We start from the raw sequence: 20,235 nt of genomic DNA on the forward strand, positions 1-20,235 counted from the left end.
CTTTGCCCTCAGTGGCTCTCTCTCAACTTATATGGCTGCCTTTTTCTCTCCATGTGGTCAATTTGGAGGGCCCATGCTCACCCCCAGCATATTGCCAAATTTTCTGTGTCACAAGTCCTATCTGATAGCCTCCTCTAAACCTCATCGACCCTCGTCGCCCCCCTCCCCCCACCCCTCTAGCGAGGTGAACCGAACATGCCAATCAGAAATTTGCTGGGGAAATATGCAATCCAAAGGTGTTGTTATACAAATTGGCCACTAAAATATCAAATTCTATGTTAACCCTTGTGGGCTTGCCAGCTACAACTATTATTTGTGCATTTTTCACACATTCCAGCAGGGTAGCCCCCTACAGATGTAGGGAGAATTAGTGTTGGGATAACTATTTCCCTGGTTGTTATTTCTGTTCCATAAGTTCTGTTCCAGTTTCCATTGCCAGTTTCATTATATTCATCATCATCCTCACCATTTAGTTACCATCACCCTCTGCCTCTGTCATCTAATTTTGAGTCCCTATGTGTGTTTGTGCTTCAAATCTATATTTCTTGCGATGTCCAGCTCTTATCCTTTGCAGCTCTACTGTAAGTCTTGGGAGTATCTGACTGCTGGAAGACACTTTCAGGACCTTTTCATACGGGATCATTGACGGGCACAGAAGTGCAACGACAGTCTTCGCAGTAGTAATGGTTGCTGTACTGTCACATAGCGATCATTGCTCAGTGCAATCCCTTCCACTTAGCTGCCTCCATTCACAATAAACAGATAGTCGTTCATAGATAAGTGAGTGCTTACACAGGCCGATTGTCATTAGATTTTAATGCCCAGATGATCTCAATGACGAATGATAAGTGAACAAACGCCACTTCGTTGTTCAGTCGCTGCAAGCATTTAAATTGAACGATTATCGTTCAGAAACTGCTCTGTAAAAGAGGGACCTCAGAACCGAAAACCTATTTTATATCCATCTATCTGTCTATTTTCCATCTCATATCTATCTATCTATCTCTCTATCCATCTCATATCTATCTATCTCTCTATCCATCTCATATCTATCTATCTATCTCATATCTATCTATCTATCTATCTATCTATCTATCTATCCATCTCATATCTATCTCTCTATCCATCTCATATCTATCTATCTATCTATCTCATATCTCTCTATCTATCTATCTATCTATCTATCTATCTATCTCATATCTATCTATCTCCTATCTATCTATCTCATATCTATCTATCTCATATCTATCTATCTATCTCAGATCTCTCTATCTCATTATTTGTCTATTTTTCTCATATCTCTTTATCGTATATCTATTTATTTATCTATCTATCTATTCATCTCATATCTATCTATTTAATTATATATCTCATTATCTGTCTTTTTTCTCATATCTATCTCTCTCATATCTATCTATCTTTCTATCTATCTCACATCTATCTATCCGTCTATCTATCTATCTCTCTATCTATCTCATATCTATATATCTACCTATCTCATATTTATCTCATTATCTGTCTTTTTTCTCATATCTATCTTTCTATTTATCTCACATCTATCTATCTATCTATTTATCTATCTCTCTATCTCTCTATCTATCTATCTATCTATCTCTCATATCCATCTATTTTTCTATCTATCTCATATCAATTTATCTCATATCTATCTATTTATCTATCTATCTGTCTCATATCTATCTATTTAATTATATATCTCATTATCTGTCTTTTTTCTCCTATCTATCTCCTATCTATCTATCTATCTATCTATCTATCTATCTATCTATCTATCTATCTATCTCATATCTCTCTATCTATCTATCTATCTATCTATCTATCTCATATCTATCTATCTCATATCTATCTATCTATCTATCTCATATCTATCTATCTATCTATCTATCTATCTATCTCATATCTATCTATCTCCTATCTATCTATCTATCTATCTATCTATCTATCTTCTATCTATCTATCTATCTATCTATCTATCTATCTATCTATCTCCTATCTATCTATCTCATATCTATCTATCTATCTTATCTATCTATCTATCTATCTATCTATCTATCTATCTATCTATCTATCTATCTATCTATCTATCTATCTATCTATCTATCTATCTATCTATCCTGCATAACGTTTACTCTGATGTAAGCATGTAGCCTATGGACACAGTTTCTAAAGCCGGTATTCCTGCTATATATATTCCACTGTTGAGCTGGCACATGACAAGTGGCTTCAGGTGGGCATTTCATAGGGCACCTTTGTGGCAAAGCGACTACAGAGAGGTGCGTGGAGTTGCGGCAGATTGGGGGCAGAGATGATAATAGTAGCTGATGGGAAGGTGGTGGCAGTGACAGGGGATGGAGCAGCAGATGGGAGGAGAGGGGAGACAGAGCAGATGAGAGGCACAGCATGCAGAGGGAGGGCAGGAGGAGGAGAGATCCAGGGACTTCTTTTATTCCCAGCGTAACAGGAAGTGTCTCACCTGTGAACATGTACAGAGACTGAGTCAGTGACAAGGTGGAAACCTGACAGAGGAGGCGGCTGAGGGGGGAGAACGAGGAACAGGAGCCAGGGGGTCCAATTAACTCCAGCACATCCCTGCATCCCTGCGCTACCACCATGCCTCTGGGACTGAGAGGGAAGAAGAAGAACAAGACCAAGGAGGTCTCCTCCAAGTTAGTGGAAAGTGAGGAAGTGGATAACCGCACAGCTGGGAGCAGCACGGCGAAAGACGCTGCCAATGCCAACGGTGCGGCTGGTTTGCCACCTCCCCCGGTGAGCTTGCGACCCAAACTTGTATTTCATACACAACTGGCACATGGCAGCCCCACCGGCAGAATCGAGGGGTTCACCAATGTCAAGGAATTGTACGCCAAGATTGCCGAAGCCTTCCAGATCACCCCAGAGGAGGTAAGACAATACACAGGTGCCATCCTAAAGCAGGGACTGTTACCGGTTAACCTGCTCCATACTATTTAACATAGTCCCTCCGGCAGGACTTGGTGTAAAGGTCACTGGCGAGTCAAGTTACTGAGTAGCCTCACCCTTCCTCGGGTTACTGACCCATTACCAGTTTCTATGTACTGATCACTAGTGGCCCAGCAACAGTTACCCTACTTGATGCCCGGCTGGGAATCGCTGGGGTCTGAAGACCTCAGTAATGGGGTTTAATTGCTGCGTCATATCAATGACTCATCTTTGGTATGTTCCATATTTGCTAGCGGTAGATTCCTGGAGCGGTACGTGTGCTGGGTGTGCCAGAGGGGGCACCAACGAGCTATGGGGCAAGGGATTTAGACACCGGACTAGGCAGCAAATTGAATCTTTGCCCCCATTGAAGGAAAATAAGCATACTGCGTTCCCTTTTGCTCATATGGTCGGTGGGGGTTCCAGTGGTTGGACCCCCCACTGATTAGACACTAAAGGGGTATTCCGGGACTTTTTATACTTTTTGTATTGATGAGCAGTGGTGGTCTGCTGCTTGACATCCACCGATCAGCTGACTCCCATTGCCGCTGTCATTACAGTCAGCAAGGGAAGCAGAAAGCTCTGACCATAGCACAGCATTGACTTCAATGGGAGCTACGCCTGCATTACGAACCCAGGCCACTATGCTATGGTCAGCGCTCTCTGCTTTCTGGACTGACTGATGAATAGCAAATATTTTTCAACAACATTCCCAGAATTCGACTTTTTTAAATGTGGAAACCGCAAAAACCTCGTAAGCTGGCTTTACATGGGCACAATACACGGAGAATAGGACCCATTGATTGTCATTGGGTTCATTCACATTCCTGTATTTTGCACGTGCATTTCGTGTTGCGCAAAAAAAAAAATAGAACATGCTCTGTTTTTCTGCGTATTTGCACACCAAAAGTCCCCAGAGAAGTCAATGGAGGGTGTACAAATGCGAGCGCGATACGCAAGGAGATGTGTGTAACACGGCGTAATTGCTCAGGAAAAAGAACACATCCAGAACTCATTAGGACTAATTAGTAATTTCAATTGGTGTCTTTGTTTTCCGTGCCTCCCTCTTACAACTTCACCAATGTCTCTAACCTGTGCCAGCAACTGAACCAATACCTCCACCCTGCACTAGTCACTGCACCGATGCCTCCACCCTGCACTAGTCACTGCACCGATGCCTCCATCCTGCACTAGTCACTACACCGATGTCTCTACCATGCGATGGTCACTGGACCAATGTTTATACCCTGTGCCAGTTGCTGCTACGATGCCTCCACCTTGTACCATTGGTTGCCCATCCACTATAGAATACAATTTATAGTCATCACTCTCATCCATAAAGCTCTCCTCCCTATATCTCTTACCTCATCTCCATCTACCTCTGCTCTGCTATTGGCCTTACACCAAGTTTCTCCTCAATCAAAATCTCCATCTTCAAGACTTCTCCTGAGCTGCACCAGTTCTCTGGGCTGTGCTGCCCTGGACAATTGGGTTAATCCACAATATTCACAATTTTAGGCATGCCCTAAAAAAGTTGTCCTTCTAGAGAGGCCAATCACATCTCCTAACTTTTCTCCAGTTACCCCTCTTCTACACTCTCTCATAGAACCTGACCCCCTTCATCCAGCAGTATCCCCCACACCTCATACACCCTAACACACCTCATATCGGTACCTACACAAAGAATGGCTGCTGAGCGGCTCATATAGTTGAGGCCTCATTCACACTAACGTTTTTACGTGACTAATTTAGCCGCAGTAAAACAATGGCGACTATGTAAAGCATTGGATGCCACTGCATTCAATCACATGGGCAACTATTAGCCCTGTAAAAACATCCGGTTGGCAATGATAGGACATCACCGGCCAAATACGCCGGCCAATGTTTTGACGCAACCAGAAAAGATAAGTCTTGCCCTATCTTTCAGCTGCGATGAGCTGGCGGCTCCCCTAAGCTTCTATGGGAGCTGCCGCCAAAGAGAGAGGGAGGGAGTTTAGCAGCGGCTAGGGCTGCTAAACATGTCAGCTGACTCTATTGAGGCATTAGAAGTCTTAGAAGGAATTCTGGGCTATGGCGTATATACAAGGTTTTGTATCTGCATTTTATGGGAGTGTAATCACCATTTACAGGTAAATTGCACTCACAGGGTGCAGCTTTATCACCTGAAGGGATAAGAAGTGAAGAAGTGATAGGGCGGACCCGGGATGGGGGGTTAAAGTGAAACTTATCACCCATAGAACATGTTAAGATTGGTTTTGGAAGTAAATAACTCGTGATCCAAAGACTCATCTGGATTAAAGGAGCATAAAAAAATGCTCAAAAGGTATAATAAATGGCGCTGCGGTCTCAGCACATGCAGGAAGTGTTATTCTTCAGACTGGATGATGAAAAGTTACACAATTTTTCAATACACTTTCTGCATCAGCTTTCTCAGGGTTTTCTAGCTCCTTGTTTGCTGTCATTGAATGGGAGCCTCCACTCTTTCCAACCATTCCGGATTCTGCAGGACAGCCCCACATTTGAGACGCTGTCTGGGGAGGCAGGAGGCATGACCCGCTCCCAGGTTCTACATGTAAAATGAAGGAAAAATATATATATATTACATTCACCTTCTGCGCTGCCCTTCGCTCTGTTCACTGTCCCCTCCAATTTCACAGCCAGTCATGTGATGCTGCACAACTGAGGCCAGTGATTGGCTGCAACAGTCATGCGCCATCAAGCATGTGACCGGCTGTCGGGACCAAGGCCAGGAGAGATCAGTGGGATCTGGAGGGACAGCTAGCGGTCCATAGAGGTAGCAGAGAAAGTGAGGTGACTGGGGCGTCTAACGGGGCTCACTATTACTCTTAGTGCCACTGTCAGAGTTCCGATTACTATTGGGGCCACAAATGAAGATCATTATCACCACTAGGGCCGCTAACGGGGGTCACTAGTACTACTGGGGTTGTTAAGCCTACGTGACCGCTGCAGCACTAGTAAACAGAAGACGGCTTTTAAAAAAAAAAAACTTTATTGAACTTTTTTTTACACTTTTTTAATCCCTCAAGAGAACTTGAAGATATGATTATTTGATCACTAGGATACTACACTGCATTACTTATGTAGTGCATTCCACTAAACCTATGACAGCAGCCTTTAAGACTCTTTGTCAGACCTCTTGTTGCCATGGGAACCCATTGATACCTTGCAATCGTATGGTGGGGTACCGATGGGTGACAAGAGGTGCCCCCTGCCTCTAGGGCATGTAAGGGGTTAAACTGCCAGGATCTGAGGTTTCCCCGTTCCTGGCAGTTACAGCAGGAGGAGCCTGGTTGTCAGTAGTCAGCCAAGCCACCGCCTTAAAAAGATGAATTTGCAGGTTTAAATCCCATTAGTTACTACTGTAAAAGGGCGTATTGGTGGTACTAAGGGGTTAAACAATACAGCTCGCCCTGACAAATACCAAGCCCTCTTATGGTGATGTTGACAGAAAAAGTTAAAAAGTTCCGGCTCTTGAAAATCAGAGCAGAAAAAGCAAAAAGGAAAAGTAAAGCGTTAATAAACACTGAATTGCGCAAAAGATAAAATGACAAACTCTGCCGGAGGGTTCAGGCCAGAAGTCTTACTGGTAGCGATAGATGTTTAAGGAGTGATGTCACCCTTCGGGGACGTCTGCCGGGTGACGGGGCATTGTTCTCCGCAGGTTCACACGCAGCATTGAATGCACAGCCTGAAAACGAAGACCAGAAGGGGATTAAAGAGCAATCCCAGCCACAATTGGTATTAAGGAGGATCGGCCGCCATCTCCCAACCTATGTAGATAAAATGGGGGGATGTGTGGGTCCTTTAAACACTTACCTTCTAAGTAATCTAAGGAGGCTAATAGTGGCGAAAGTTCTTGATAACTATGCAAATTAGGACAGCAGAAGTCCTGGGAGGAGTAGAGTCCTGGCCGGGGGTATTAGTAGACTGTGAAGATGCGCAAGTACCATGGGACTCCGGAAGAAGGGGTAGGATGCCGATGCAGTTGAGATGGGTGATGGCTGGAGACCTAGGGCATTTGGCATAAGATCCAGGGCACATGTAGGGGCATGATAGGATCAGCCCTGCTTAGTGAAGGAAATGTGATATTTACTTGTACTTCATGTGCAACTGTTTAATCCAGGTTATGTTACAGCTCCTGTCGTGGCCAGAGGAACGTGGTGTGTATGTTCTAGATCTCAGGCTGGTGGTCACTTTTAGGTTTACCTAACCAGTCACCACTATAATGAGCATTTAAGTTCAGTGGATGACTAGTACATCACATCTCGCCCCACAGGGAGGTATCTGTAGTTGGTAAAGTGGCTGTGCATGGCACACAAGCTGTTGGTGTTGCCGCTGGTTGGAGTGCGGTGGCAGGTCTGAGAGGTCTTTGGAAGAGGTTGGGTGAAGTCTTGTGGCCATGGAAGCTGTGAGGTCCGGTCAGTGACCCACTGAGAGGTTGGAAGCCTTGCTACCGTAGACACTGTGAGTGCTTAGCCCTGAGTACCACCAAGTGTGACCCTGCAGCCATGCCAGGCCTGCTGTGTGCTTAACGAGACTGTAAGGTCGCCTGCACACGGGGGGCGGATTTGCATTACGGAATCTGGAGTGGGTGTCCACCTCCGGATTCCGCAGCAAATACCGCCTGTAGCATGCAATGGAAAAGCAATTTTTCCTGCCACGAGTGGAAATTAATTGTGATTTTCCACTCGAGGAGGAAAAATTGCTGCATGCTCTATTTCTAGGTAGATTCCATGCGGATGACTTCCATTGAAGTCAATGGAAGCCGTCCGACCTGTGGTCCTTCGGCAATCACCATTGACCATCTGCAGTACAGATCAAGGCTGCATGAACCCTTTCAGCAGCGGTGTCTGGACGTACCTCCTTTTAGAATCTTCAATATGCGGATGGTCTTTGTGGCTCGCCATTGGACTTGAGTAGTATAGATTTTTTAAAGCTCCTGCTTTTCCCGCGGAATCTGCGGACCGTTTGCAATGTCAATTGAGTACGGGCGGCGGGTCGGACGGTTTCCATTGACTTCAATGGAAGACATCCGTGTGGACACCGCAGTAAAATGGAGCATGCTGCGATTTTTCATATGGTGGCGGAAACCACAATTGGTTTCCACTCGTGTGCATGAAGAATCATTTTTCCACAGCATGTTATGGAGGATTATTGCTGCGGTATCGGGGGCTGATGCCTGCTCAGGATTCTGCAGCAAAAATCCGCCCGTGTGCATCAAGCCTAAGAAGATTCCGGAAAGGTACGCGGGGCACCCAATCGGGCACGGGGTCGGATTCTGCTGCAGAATCCCACATGCGGGATCTGACCTGTTCGTGTGCAGGCGGCCTAACTTGATCCCGCAAAAGGGCTGAAATGCCATTACTAAGTTCTAAAGACCTCGTTCTTCTACTGCCAAGTAAAGACTGTTACTTTTTACCGCAATGTATGTTTCGTCTCTTGACCTACTTGCCTAGGGGCCCCCACACATGCGGCCCTGCAGTCTCCAATGCCATCGGTTCTGGCTGCATTTGACTTGTGCAACTAATTCCAGTGATTCCTAAGCTCCATCTATACTTAGTGGCAATGCCACCATCAGGGTAGTGGCACCAGTATTGCTATAACAGACTGCGGTGCGGGTCATGGGTGCGCCAGGCCATGGGGCAAATGCTCATTTTACAAGCCACTGTGTTTAATACGCTGGCCAGGGTAAAGCTCCTTGTTGGAGCCCCTTCTACCACCAAGAATGGGAGCAGATGCCCCACATGCCCCTGCCAGGCTGGATGGAAATCCCAGAAACCAGGCTGCTCTTCACTCCGAGTGTAACTGTGACCATAAATTAAATACAGTGTCCTAATTAAAAGATAGAACATAGATTACGTTAATTATTCTGGCAAATGTCCCAGATCGCAGCCGCAGTTTATAAATAAGATTACTACTCATTTGGTGCAGGGGTAATGCATGCAGATCTTCTTGAGTAACCTGTAAATTAATTACGTCCAAGTCGTTTTGGTGCCAGCTATATAATTAGAAGAGTGCGGTAATCGCCGCTATAAATGTAATAAGCCAATTTTGCATTGATTTGGAATTCAGATGAGCCAATTGTAATATGGAAGGCTCCTTACTAGAATAAGGTCACCACCAGGAAGTAGAAGTCATTGGATCGTCCATTTCTGAGAAGTTCTTAAACAAGTTCTGCAGTCTTGGGAAACAACTGGACCAGCAGTGTTGGAATCTTTGGCCCGGTTCCAAAAACTGGTCACAAGGTTGTGGACTCTATCTGTGCCGATGATGTCATCTCAGGGGTTGGCTGTTTGACTTATTTCAATAACTAAGCCAGCCCCCTTCCCAACTGGCCAGTTCCCTGGGATGACATCATAGGCACAGGGATGGCCCATATCACCTGACCCTGTGTTGTAACCGGGCCAGTAGTGGAGGTTCCGATAAGTCGGGGTAAGAATTTCTCCTCCCTGAACAACCCCTTTTAATCATTTGTTACAACAATTTCTTAGTTAAAGGGGTTGTGCCGAGTTATATAATTATCTACAGGATAGGAGATACCCTTATAATCGGTGGGGTGAGACTACTGGTACCGCCACTGGTTTCAAGAACGGGGGTCATGGAGAAAAAGTTGAACAGGAGCGCCCCTTCTGCATTCCTTTCAATGACAGTGCCGGAGTACAAGCGTTCTGCAATCTCCAACGCTGCCATTGAAGTCGATGGAGAGTTGACATCCATGAGATCAAACCCCCATCGATCAGCAATTTATCTCCTATCCTGGGAATAGGGAATAACTTGTTTTCATGGGACATCCCCTTTAAAGAGAACCTTTCATCTTGATTGAAAGTTTACTAGCATTTTGTGTACACAGCTCCTTTGCAGACTTGTGTGTTTCTATGGCTACAGACTACAATCAAACTATGTAGTCTGACCCCTAATCCCTTCAATCTATCCTCTACTTCTCGCTCATACACATTTGGCATCTTATTAAAAAGCGTGTGACTGCAAGCATTGTTGTGCCGTCTGATCTGTAAACCCGAAATGCATAGGTCTGCGTGTGAGCTGTATACATAAAACGGAAGAAGCTCCCTAGTCAAAACTGTTTGTAAAGTTGCTTCATTATCTGTTTGAGATGCATGGGAAGAATAAAAAAGGGTTGCAAATGTGGCCATTCCCTTTAAGTTGGGTGTTCTACATGTTTTTCGCTTCTGAGAATGCTGCCTTTATGTGAGGGTTGGGTCTCTGCTTCTTAATAGGACGATTTGCTCCTCAGGAGACATGACAGCGCTATAGTGTGATGTTGTGCCGCTCATCCCTGGCAGATGGACACGTTTCCTTCATGCAGCTTTTTATGAACGTTCTGCACCTTTTCCCTCTTTTATGATCGATTGTAAAAAATGCAGAAAGTTTCCGGGTGTCACTTGTAAAGCAATGAATAAATAACCGTCAGAAGTCGTCATCCGAGTGACAGCGGGAAGAAAGATACTTTTATGGGATGACGGGCCGGGAACGATTGTAAACCTCCAGCTATTTGCCTTTATGCTCTGTATGTGTAATAAAACTGCTAATGACGCCAGCAGTCTCCACACAATGAGAGACTGACTGCAGTAACCCCGCGTACCCCACCCCGGCAAATCACACAGGGGCCGAGACCGCTGAAATATGGGGAACTGTTGGGGGAGTTCTGTAAGTAAAACCCCTGATATAGAAGACCACCCAGAGCTTAACAATACAGTGTAATACAGGATGTGACTCAGGAGCAGTACAGGATAAGTAATGTATGTACACAGTGACTCCACCAGCAGAATAGTGAGCGCAGCTCTGGAGTATAATACAGGATGTAACTCAGGATCAGTACAGGATAAGTAATGTATGTACACAGTGACTCCTCCAGCAGAATAGTGAGCGCAGCTCTGGAGTATAATACAGGATGTAACTCAGGAGCAGTACAGGATAAGTAATGTATATACACAGTGACTCCACCAGCAGAATAGTGAGTACAGCTCTGGAGTATAATCCAGGATGTTACTCAGGATCAGTACAGGATAAGTAATGTATGTACACAGTGACTCTACCAGCGGAATAGTGAGTGCAGCTCTGGAGTATAATACAGGATGTAACTCAGGATCAGTACAGGATAAGTAATGTATGTATACAGTGACTCCACCAGCAGAACAGTGAGTGCAGCTCTGGAGTATAATACAGGATGTAACTCAGGAGCAGTACAGGATAAGTAATGGATGTACACAGTGACTCCACCAGCAGAATGCTGAGTGCAGCTCTGGAGTATAATATGGGATGTAACTCAGGATCAGTACAGGATAAGTAATGTATGTACACAGTGACTCCACCAGCAGAATAGTGAGTGCAGCTCTGGAGTATAATAGAGGAGGTAACTCAGGATCAGTACAGGATAAGTAATGTTTGTACACAGTGACTCCACCAGCAGAATAGTGAGTGCAGCTCTGGAGTATAATACAGGATGTACCTCAGGATCAGTACAGGACAAGTAATGTATGTACACAGTGACTCCACCAGCAGAATAGTGAGTGCAGCTCTGGAGCATAATACAGGATGTAACTCAGGATCAGTACAGGATATATAATGTATGTACACAGTGACTCCACCAGCAGAATAGTGAGTGCAGCTCTGGAGTATAATACAGGATGTAACTCAGGATCAGTACAGGATATGTAATGTATGTACACAGTGACTCCACTAGCAGAATAGTGAGTGCAGCTCTGGAGTATAATACAGAATGTAACTGAGGATCAGTACAGAATAAGTAATGTATGTACACAGTGACTCCACCAGCAGAAAAGTGAGTGCAGCTCTGGAGTATAATACAGGATGTAACTCAGGATCAGTACAGGATAAGTAATGTATGTACACAGTGACTCCACCAGCAGAATAGTGAGTGCAGCTCTGGAGTATAATACAAGATGTAACTCAGGATCAGTACAGGATATGTAATGTATGTACACAGTGACTCCACCAGCAGAATAGTGAGTGCAGCTCTGCAGTATAATACAGGATGTAACTCAGGATCAGTACAGGATAAGTAATGTATGTACACAGTGACTCCACTAGCAGAATAGTGAGCGCAGCTCTGGAGTTTAATACAAGATGTAACTCAGGATCAGTACAGGATAAGTAATGTATGTACACAGTGACTCCTCCAGCAGAATAGTGAGTGCAGCTCTGGAGTATAATACAAGATGTATCTCAGGATCAGTACAGGATATATAATGTATGTACACAGTGACTCCACCAGCAGAATAGTGAGTGCAGCTCTGGAGTATAATAGAGGATGTAACTCAGGATCAGTACAGGATATATAATGTATGTACACAGTGATTCCACCAGCAGAATAGTGAGTGCAGCTCTGGAGTATAATACAGGATCAGTACAGGATATATAATGTATGTACACAGTGACTCCACCAGCAGAATAGTGAGTGCAGCTCTGGAGTATAATACAGGATGTAACTCAGGATCAGTCCAGGATAAGTAATGTATGTACACAGTGACTCCACCAGCAGAATAGTGAGCGCAGCTCTGGAGTATAATACAGGATGTAACTCAGGATCAGTACAGGATAAGTAATGTATGTACACAGTGACTCCACCAGCAGAATAATGAGTGCCTGTATGGCTACTAGGGGACATTATAGCTATTTATTTGGTTTGACTACATGTAAAACAATCACTGATATGTGGAGCTGTTTTTCTGGCACAAAAATGGTTTCTCTCTCATTGTTCAAAAGTTGTTAGATATGTTTGAGTAGTTATATACTGGAGACCATAAGTAGTTGATCTCCTGATGAGAGAAGACACATCATCAGTCCTGGATTTTCAGGCTCAGCATGAAGTTATAGTTTGGTTTGCAACTTTCTGGTGATCCCAAAGTCCAGCGCCATCACTTTTGGAGTTTCAGGGACCAACAGCCCAGCGATAGCAGAGTACAAGTGGTGATACGGTATATGATACAAGTGGTGATATGGCCTTATGGGGTGAGGATAGCACCCTTTGTGGTACCTTCTGTCCTTCCTCTATATAATGTCTGGTGCTGAAATTATGGAAAGTCTCATAACAGTAGGAAAATACAAGTCCAGCCTGCGAAGTCTTATTGGATTCACTGATAGAAAGGGATCAGATCCTTCCCTGATATTTCAGTTACAAATGTTTTGTGTCTCTTTTTTGTAAGAATCGTATGCTGTGAGCTGCTTAAGAAAACAGCAGGTGACTGGGGACAGGAGGTAGGAGAGTGGGAGGGAAAGTAGGTGAGCGAGCCAAGGAGGGGGGCGGAGCTTAGGACAGGATGTGGAAAGGAGGGAGCGGAAGAAGGGAAGCAGAAGAAGAAAGACACGAGGAGAAGAGGTGATCTGTGAACGGAGAAGACGGCAGTGAAAGAAGATAAAGAAAGATTAGAAGCAGAGCAGCTGAACGAGAGCGGGGAAGAGTCCAGGTGAAGAGACAAGCAGCACAGCAGAAGTCAAGCGGTTGCAGCATCGGACGTGCAGCGGTGAAGAAGAAAGAAAGGCGATCGGAGGGCTGTAAGTTAGCAAAAGAGTGAGAAGTCCCAAGACAGATGGAAGATTTGCAGAGGATGATCCGGGAGGCTATCGACCGCGATGGAGCCGGGTGGCTGGAGGAACTCCTAGGCAGCTGCAGGTCGGGATCGGAATCCGGAAGGCGGGGGGAACCAGCAGTTCAGGAGCCGGCAGCAGGAGACAAAGCAGCGCAAGAAGGGGATGCCGGGCGAGGACGCCCGAAGAGAAGGAAGAACCCTCCCGCGAGGCTCAGCCCGAGCCCCGCGGCAAAGAGGAGCGGCCGGAGGAGCAGCCGAGGCGGCGAGAAGACAGCGGGGACAGTTCGCGCCACACAGAAAAAGGCGCCAAAGTCAAATCGCGCGGCGGGAGGAACGCCCGTCGCCGACCAGCGGTCACTGCCGAGTGGCAGTCCGCTGGGATCGGGATTACAAACGGCGGCATCGTCGGGGTGCCCCGGCCCGAGGGACCAGCGCGTGGCAGGGCGCACGGCAGTGGAGCATAACTCGGGACAGAGTCAGCAAGGAAGGAGAGCGGCGCGCGGCGGTGCCCCGCAGGAGCGCAGGAGAAGACAAGATGGCGGCGCGAGCGTTCAGCAGGCGCAGGTAGGACAGACAGGGACGGGTATGAGAGGTGCAAGGGAACGAGGGGGGGGAGGCAACGAGGTAGCAGGCCACAGCAGGATCAGAGTAGAGGGGAGGGGGAGGGAGAGTTACAGCACATCTTCTAGTGTAGTTAGCAGCGCGGATAGCAGGAGAGGTAGCAGGCAGGGTAGCGGGGGCAGGGGTTTTGAAACGGATGGTAGCGCTAGTTTGTTTTCGGACAGCCCACCACAGGGCCCTACGCCTGGGGGCTACACAGATCTCCCACCCTCGCAAGGCTACGGCAGACAACTCTCGCGGCATCAAGTTGCGGCCACTGCGTTCCCACGCGGTGCCGCGGCGTGCAGTCGTGACAGTTACGGGGCGCATAGTAACCCGCCCCCACAGCAGCAGCATGATGGCGCACGCCCAACATCGCAGAGGTTCTGCTACGTTAACCCACGTTTCGTGGAGGCTCTCTCTTCAGGTGGAGGAGAGTCATCATATAGCTACGTTAGTCGCGCTAGCAAGAACAGGCAAGGCCAGGGCGCTAAGCGGAGGCAGAGGGAGAGAGCTAGAAGGGAGAGGTATCAGCGCAGGCGCGATAGCGAGCAGGCCAGGCTAGCTGCGGAGGCCAGCGGCATCAGGGCAAGAACAGGTAGAGAGACCGTAGGCGAAGGGTTCCGCGGTCCTGAGCAGCGGCACCAGACGGGAACTTACCGCCAGGCGGACATCTTGCCAGAGACTCAGAGCACCAGGGATTGCATACGCCACAGGAGGCGGGATGTTACGCAGGAGCGGCCGGAGCTGGGCCACCTTGGTACAACACAGGAAACGAGGGCTCGCAGGGCTCCGCACGTGAATTCGCGGCAATCAGCAGCACTCGGGGGCAGAAGCCCAGGAGGAAGCCCGGCAAGGTCCACCCCCTTGGCGACGCCGGAGGACAGGCATGCCGGTGAGTCCAACTACTTAAATGCTTGGAATAATGTGTTGGATCCCGCCAGGGTGGCGGAGAAATGTGATTTAGTTACGGTATTGAGATCGCTGTTGAGCAGAGTGGATAATAAGGATGGTGTGTCACAGTCCTGTGGTTCCCCAGGGGGCGCGGGCCCGCCGGTGGGGCAGGAAGGTGGTAGCTCAACAGCCGGTGGTGATGTGGACCCTATGGAGGGTTTGAGATATGCGGACTCGCTGTTTTGTGGTGTCGCCCCTTTGGGGGTCGGTTTGTCGGATGATGTGGTGGAAAAAATACGTAAAGGTATATACGTGGATATATGGTCCTTGCTGTCGGCGGACCACGTGATGGTTGACAAGGAAAGGGTTACGGAGCGTGGTGCGGACAGGAAGCCGAAAGTGGCTAAAACGTTCGCCAACTGGTTACAGGCTTATACAGTGTTGGCGTACGTAGTATGCCAACAACAGCCTAAAAAAGGCCCTGAGATGTTGGTGTACCTAAACACAATTTTTAGTGCATATAAGCTACATGGCGGCGCTGCGTGGTGGCGTTACGACGAGGATTTTCGTCGGAGGATTTCGGGCATTAATCACATAAGTTGGGCGTCAAAAGCGACGGATGTCTGGATACAACTCATCCTAGCACAGCGCCCGCAAAAAATGACATTTCAGGGAGGAGCCGTGGGGGGCGGGCAACAGCCTCCTGCGGCCTCCTCAAGACCCAATGGCACTTGTTGGCTCTACAATGAGGGCCATTGCAGGTTCTATGCCACCTGCAAGTTCAGACACGAGTGTTCTGTCTGTGGGGGCCAACACGCGGCGGTGCGATGCTTTAGGAAGCAAAGAGCAGCAGGCGCCGGAGCTGGCGCCAGCAGAGCACCGAACACCGGTGAAAAGCCAGTACCTCTCCCTGTGGCTAGACAAATATCACAGGAAGGAGGAAGCAAGAATCCTTAGACAGGGTTTTGCAGAAGGCTTCGGTATACCGTTTACGTTTCAGCCCGCGTCCACGTGGTGTCCGAACCTAAAATCAGCGACGGATAATTTAGAGCTAGTCAAAGAAAAAGTACTGAAAGAAGTAGCAGCGGGCCGCATGGCAGGCCCCTTTGCTGAACCGCCTTTCCCCTACATCATTTATCATTCCCAAAAGGGGAGTCGGTAAATGATGGGATATCGAAGGAGGAAGCGTCGGTAGTTTACGCTTCTTTTGACCAAGCAGTAGCGCTGGTAAGAAAAGCGGGAAGGCGGGCGCAATTAGCAAAAGCTGATATCGAATCCGCCTTCCGCCTCCTCCCGATACATCCAGATTGTTTTCATTTACTCGGATGCAAAGTGGACAATCAATTTTTCTTTGACATGTGTTTGCCGATGGGCTGCTCAATTTCATGTTACTACTTCGAGCTGTTCAGCTCCTTCCTGGAGTGGATGCTTAAGTATGAAACGGGCATCTCATCGGTGACGCATTACCTTGATGATTTTTTATTCATAGGTACGGAAACATCCGGCGCGTGCTCCTTGTTGTTAAACACGTTCCGAAAATTGATGTCGCTCGCGGGGGTCCCATTGTCTGAAGAGAAGACAATGGGCCCAGTCAACAGATTGATTTTCCTGGGGATCGAGATCGATACCGAGGAAATGGTTTTCAGGTTACCACTGGAAAAAATCGCGCGGCTTCGGCAGACGGTAAACGAGATTGCGAGCTGTAAGAAGGCCACGTTACGCCAAGTGCAGGTCTTATTGGGTTTATTAAACTTTGCTTGCAAAGTGATTCCCATGGGCCGCGTTTTTTCCAGGCGTCTTTCCCTTGCGACGGTAGGCATTAAAGAGCCACATCACTTCATAAGGATCTCGCAAGGAATCAAAAGGGATCTCCATATTTGGAGAGTTTTCCTGGAATCCTTTAACGGGCAAGTGGTGTGCCCTAAGGAGGAGTGGTTGGGCCCCGACCTCTGCTTGTTTGCGGATGCAGCAGGATCGGTGGGTTTCGGGGTGATTTTCCGGAACCACTGGTGCAGGGAACCCTGGCCAGTATCCTGGCTGGAAAAAAGTTGGAACAGAAACATTACGCTCTTGGAGTTTTTTCCGCTGGTGGTAGCGTTGGAATTATGGGGCGAAGAGCTCCAGGATCATAAGTTGTGTTTTTGGTCCGACAATGCGGCGGTGGTGGAGATAATTAACAGGCAGTCCGCGGCTTCCCTGCCGGTACTGGTACTGTTGAGACACGTGGTTTTGAGGTGTTTGCAGCGGAACATATATCTACGCGCAAAGCATGTACCGGGTTACAAGAACATGGCAGCTGACGCACTCTCTCGTTCGCAGATGGAGCGTTTCAGGGAGCGGCATCCACAGGCGGACGCCGAGGGCGTACGCTGCCCGCCTTTCTTGCGGAAGCTGGCCGAGCAGAGTTGCTGAAGCTAGTTGAGACATCCGTAGCGGCGGGAACGTGGAAGCAGTACAATGCGGTTTGGCAGAAGTGGGTGAATTGTGCGGGGGGCCGCATGGTACAGGGTGAAAGGGCGCGCGCGGTGACGCTGGACATGTTAGCGGCGTTGCGGAAAAGCAAAGCGTCAGTCGACGTGGTCAAGAAACATCTTGCTGGTGTTGCCTTTTTATTAAAACTCCACAGCCTGGTAGACGTTACAAAGGAATTCGTTTTCCGGCAGATTGTCCGGGGGTGGAAAAAAGAAAAGGCCCAGGTGGACACCCGCCGTCCAATAACTTACCCAGTTTTGTGTAGGTTATTGGAGGTGTTGGAAGGCATTTGCACGGACTCGGCGGAAGCGTTACTATTCAGATCTGCATTTTTGCTGGCGTTTTTTGCAGCCTTGAGAATAGGCGAGCTCGTGCCCGCCAGTAGATTCAAGGCGGGAGGGCTACACGACAACGACGTGATGATAGTAGAAGGGGCGCTACGAGTACGGATAAGAAAGTCGAAAACGGACGTGTACGGCAGAGGTGAGTGGGTATCCATCAGCCCGCTGGGCGCGCGTTGGTGCCCAGTCGCGACAGTAACACGTTATATGGCGTCCAGGCCTTCGGGCGAGCGGTTTTTGGTCCACGCGTCGGGTTTTCCCCTCACACGTTTTCAGGTTTCGGCTGTCTTGCGCAGGTCCCTACGGGCAGCAGGTTTCGACGCGTCTGATTTCGGTACGCACTCGTTTAGAATTGGCGCAGCCACATCGGCCGATGCGGGCGGTATGAGCGAAGAAGGGTTAAAGAGACTGGGGAGGTGGAAGTCTCAGGCGTATAAGTCCTACGTTAGGCCGGATCTAATGGTTGGGAACGTTCATGGTTAGTTGTGTTAGCGTTTTTTAAAAAAAATTTTTTTTTTGTTTGTGCTCAAGAAGAGATCGTTGCCCTTGGAACTGTTTTTTGTTTTCTCAGTTATGGAGCCATGGAAGGTGCACATCGTGGGCCACTCATACATATATTGGGCCCAGAAGAGGGCGGCGGTACGGCCAATGGGATTGGACTTGGGCCTTACCGGAACGTCCGTAACCTGGCACGGCGTCCGGGGGCTAAAATGGCCGGACATGCTAAGACTCGTAGCGGACATTGGGAGGCGTAACCCCGGGAGAGTGGTTTTGGTCGTCCACGCGGGGGGTAACGACCTCGGCAGTTTGAAGACCAGGGACCTTCTGGTCTTAATGAAGCAGGACATTTTGCGTTTCCAGGAATGTTTCCACATGGTGACTATTGTTTGGTCGGACATCGTAGCCCGCAGGCATTGGAGAGGAGCAAAGAACATGGAGGCGATAGAGAAAAGCAGGAGATTTATTAACATGAAAATGTCTCAGTTTGTGCATTCCCTTGGGGGGGTGGCCGTGCGGCATTGGGAATTGGAGGATCAGGAAAAAGGTGCATTAAGGGAGGACGGCGTCCACCTCAATGAGCTAGGCTTAGACACGTTTCTATCAGGGATACAGGACGGAGTGGAAGTTGCACTGGCCAAGGTCGGTGGGGTGGGACGGAATGAGCCGAAGTAATTCGCCACATCCCGTGTGGCCCGGAAGTAGTCCATGCTGGGTTAGGGTTAGAGAGGAAGGTTCGCAAGCCCAAGGACCGGGGCTTACGAATGTCCTTGGCAGACGGTTTATGGACTGTAATATAGCAGCTTTGCAGCATGGATAGGGTTTTTCAGAAAAAGTTATGAACATTAATGTTATTTACAAGTTATTCAATAAAGCTGTGGCCTACCCCACGTTTTACAGCAAGAAGTGGTAGATGGTTATTTTGTAATTAGGTAAGCGAGCGGTTTAAGTAAGTTATTGTCCCCAGTCTCGTATGCTGTGAGCTGCTTAAGAAAACAGCAGGTGACTGGGGACAGGAGGTAGGAGAGTGGGAGGGAAAGTAGGTGAGCGAGCCAAGGAGGGGGGCGGAGCTTAGGACAGGATGTGGAAAGGAGGGAGCGGAAGAAGGGAAGCAGAAGAAGAAAGACACGAGGAGAAGAGGTGATCTGTGAACGGAGAAGACGCCCGCCCGCCCGCCCGGTAAGTAGGGTAGAGAGGTGGAGGGTGCAGAGTAGGTAGTTAGTTAGGAAGTCGTCACAGCTAGTGGTTGGCCCGGAAGTAGTCCATGCTGGGTTAGGGTTAGAGAGGAAGGTTCGCAAGCCCAAGGACCGGGGCTTACGAACGTCCTCGGCAGACGGTTTATGGACTGTAATATAGCAGCTTTGCAGCATGGATAGGGTTTTTCAGAAAAAGTTATGAACATTAATGTTATTTACAAGTTATTCAATAAAGCTGTGGCCTACCCCACGTTTTACAGCAAGAAGTGGTAGATGGTTATTTTGTAATTAGGTAAGCGAGCGGTTTAAGTAAGTTATTGTCCCCAGTCATTCCAAATGGCGACTCTTTACGGCGCTGGATATTCTGAGCCGCTGGTTCTTGTCCTGCTGCTTCTGTCCCGCAGAATTACATCTGCTACTACGTTATGGAGCAAGATGTCCCTCCGATCTCACGGTGGTCCCGCAGCTGTATGGTGTGCGCTGTAAGTTCTTCTGGGAACGGGATTCCTCTGGGCTGCTGCAGATCAGAGATCACTGACCAGGAACAGACGGCTTATCTCCCTGCGGGAAGTTTTACTGGATGGAATATAATAAGCATATCTCCAAACTTTACAGGGAAGGAAAGAGGCACAGATAAGGCAGCGAACAAAGTCCGCTGAGGCACTTTTC

At 47.9% G+C, this 20,235-nt stretch overlaps 1 protein-coding gene across 1 annotated transcript in view; it reads left to right on the forward strand.

Annotated features, from left to right (window-relative positions):
* The first annotated feature begins 2,458 nt into the window (after positions 1-2,458).
* Positions 2,459-20,235, forward strand: part of GIPC2 (GIPC PDZ domain containing family member 2) — an 82,095-nt gene continuing 64,318 nt past the window's right edge. The window contains exon 1 of the mRNA XM_066597831.1: positions 2,459-2,919. Within this exon, the coding sequence (XP_066453928.1) occupies positions 2,629-2,919 (291 nt within the window). The 5' untranslated portion in view covers positions 2,459-2,628. The remainder of the gene's footprint in view (positions 2,920-20,235) is intronic.

This window comes from Eleutherodactylus coqui, chromosome 3, assembly GCF_035609145.1.
Source record: "Eleutherodactylus coqui strain aEleCoq1 chromosome 3, aEleCoq1.hap1, whole genome shotgun sequence".
NCBI lineage: Eukaryota > Metazoa > Chordata > Amphibia > Anura > Eleutherodactylidae > Eleutherodactylus > Eleutherodactylus coqui.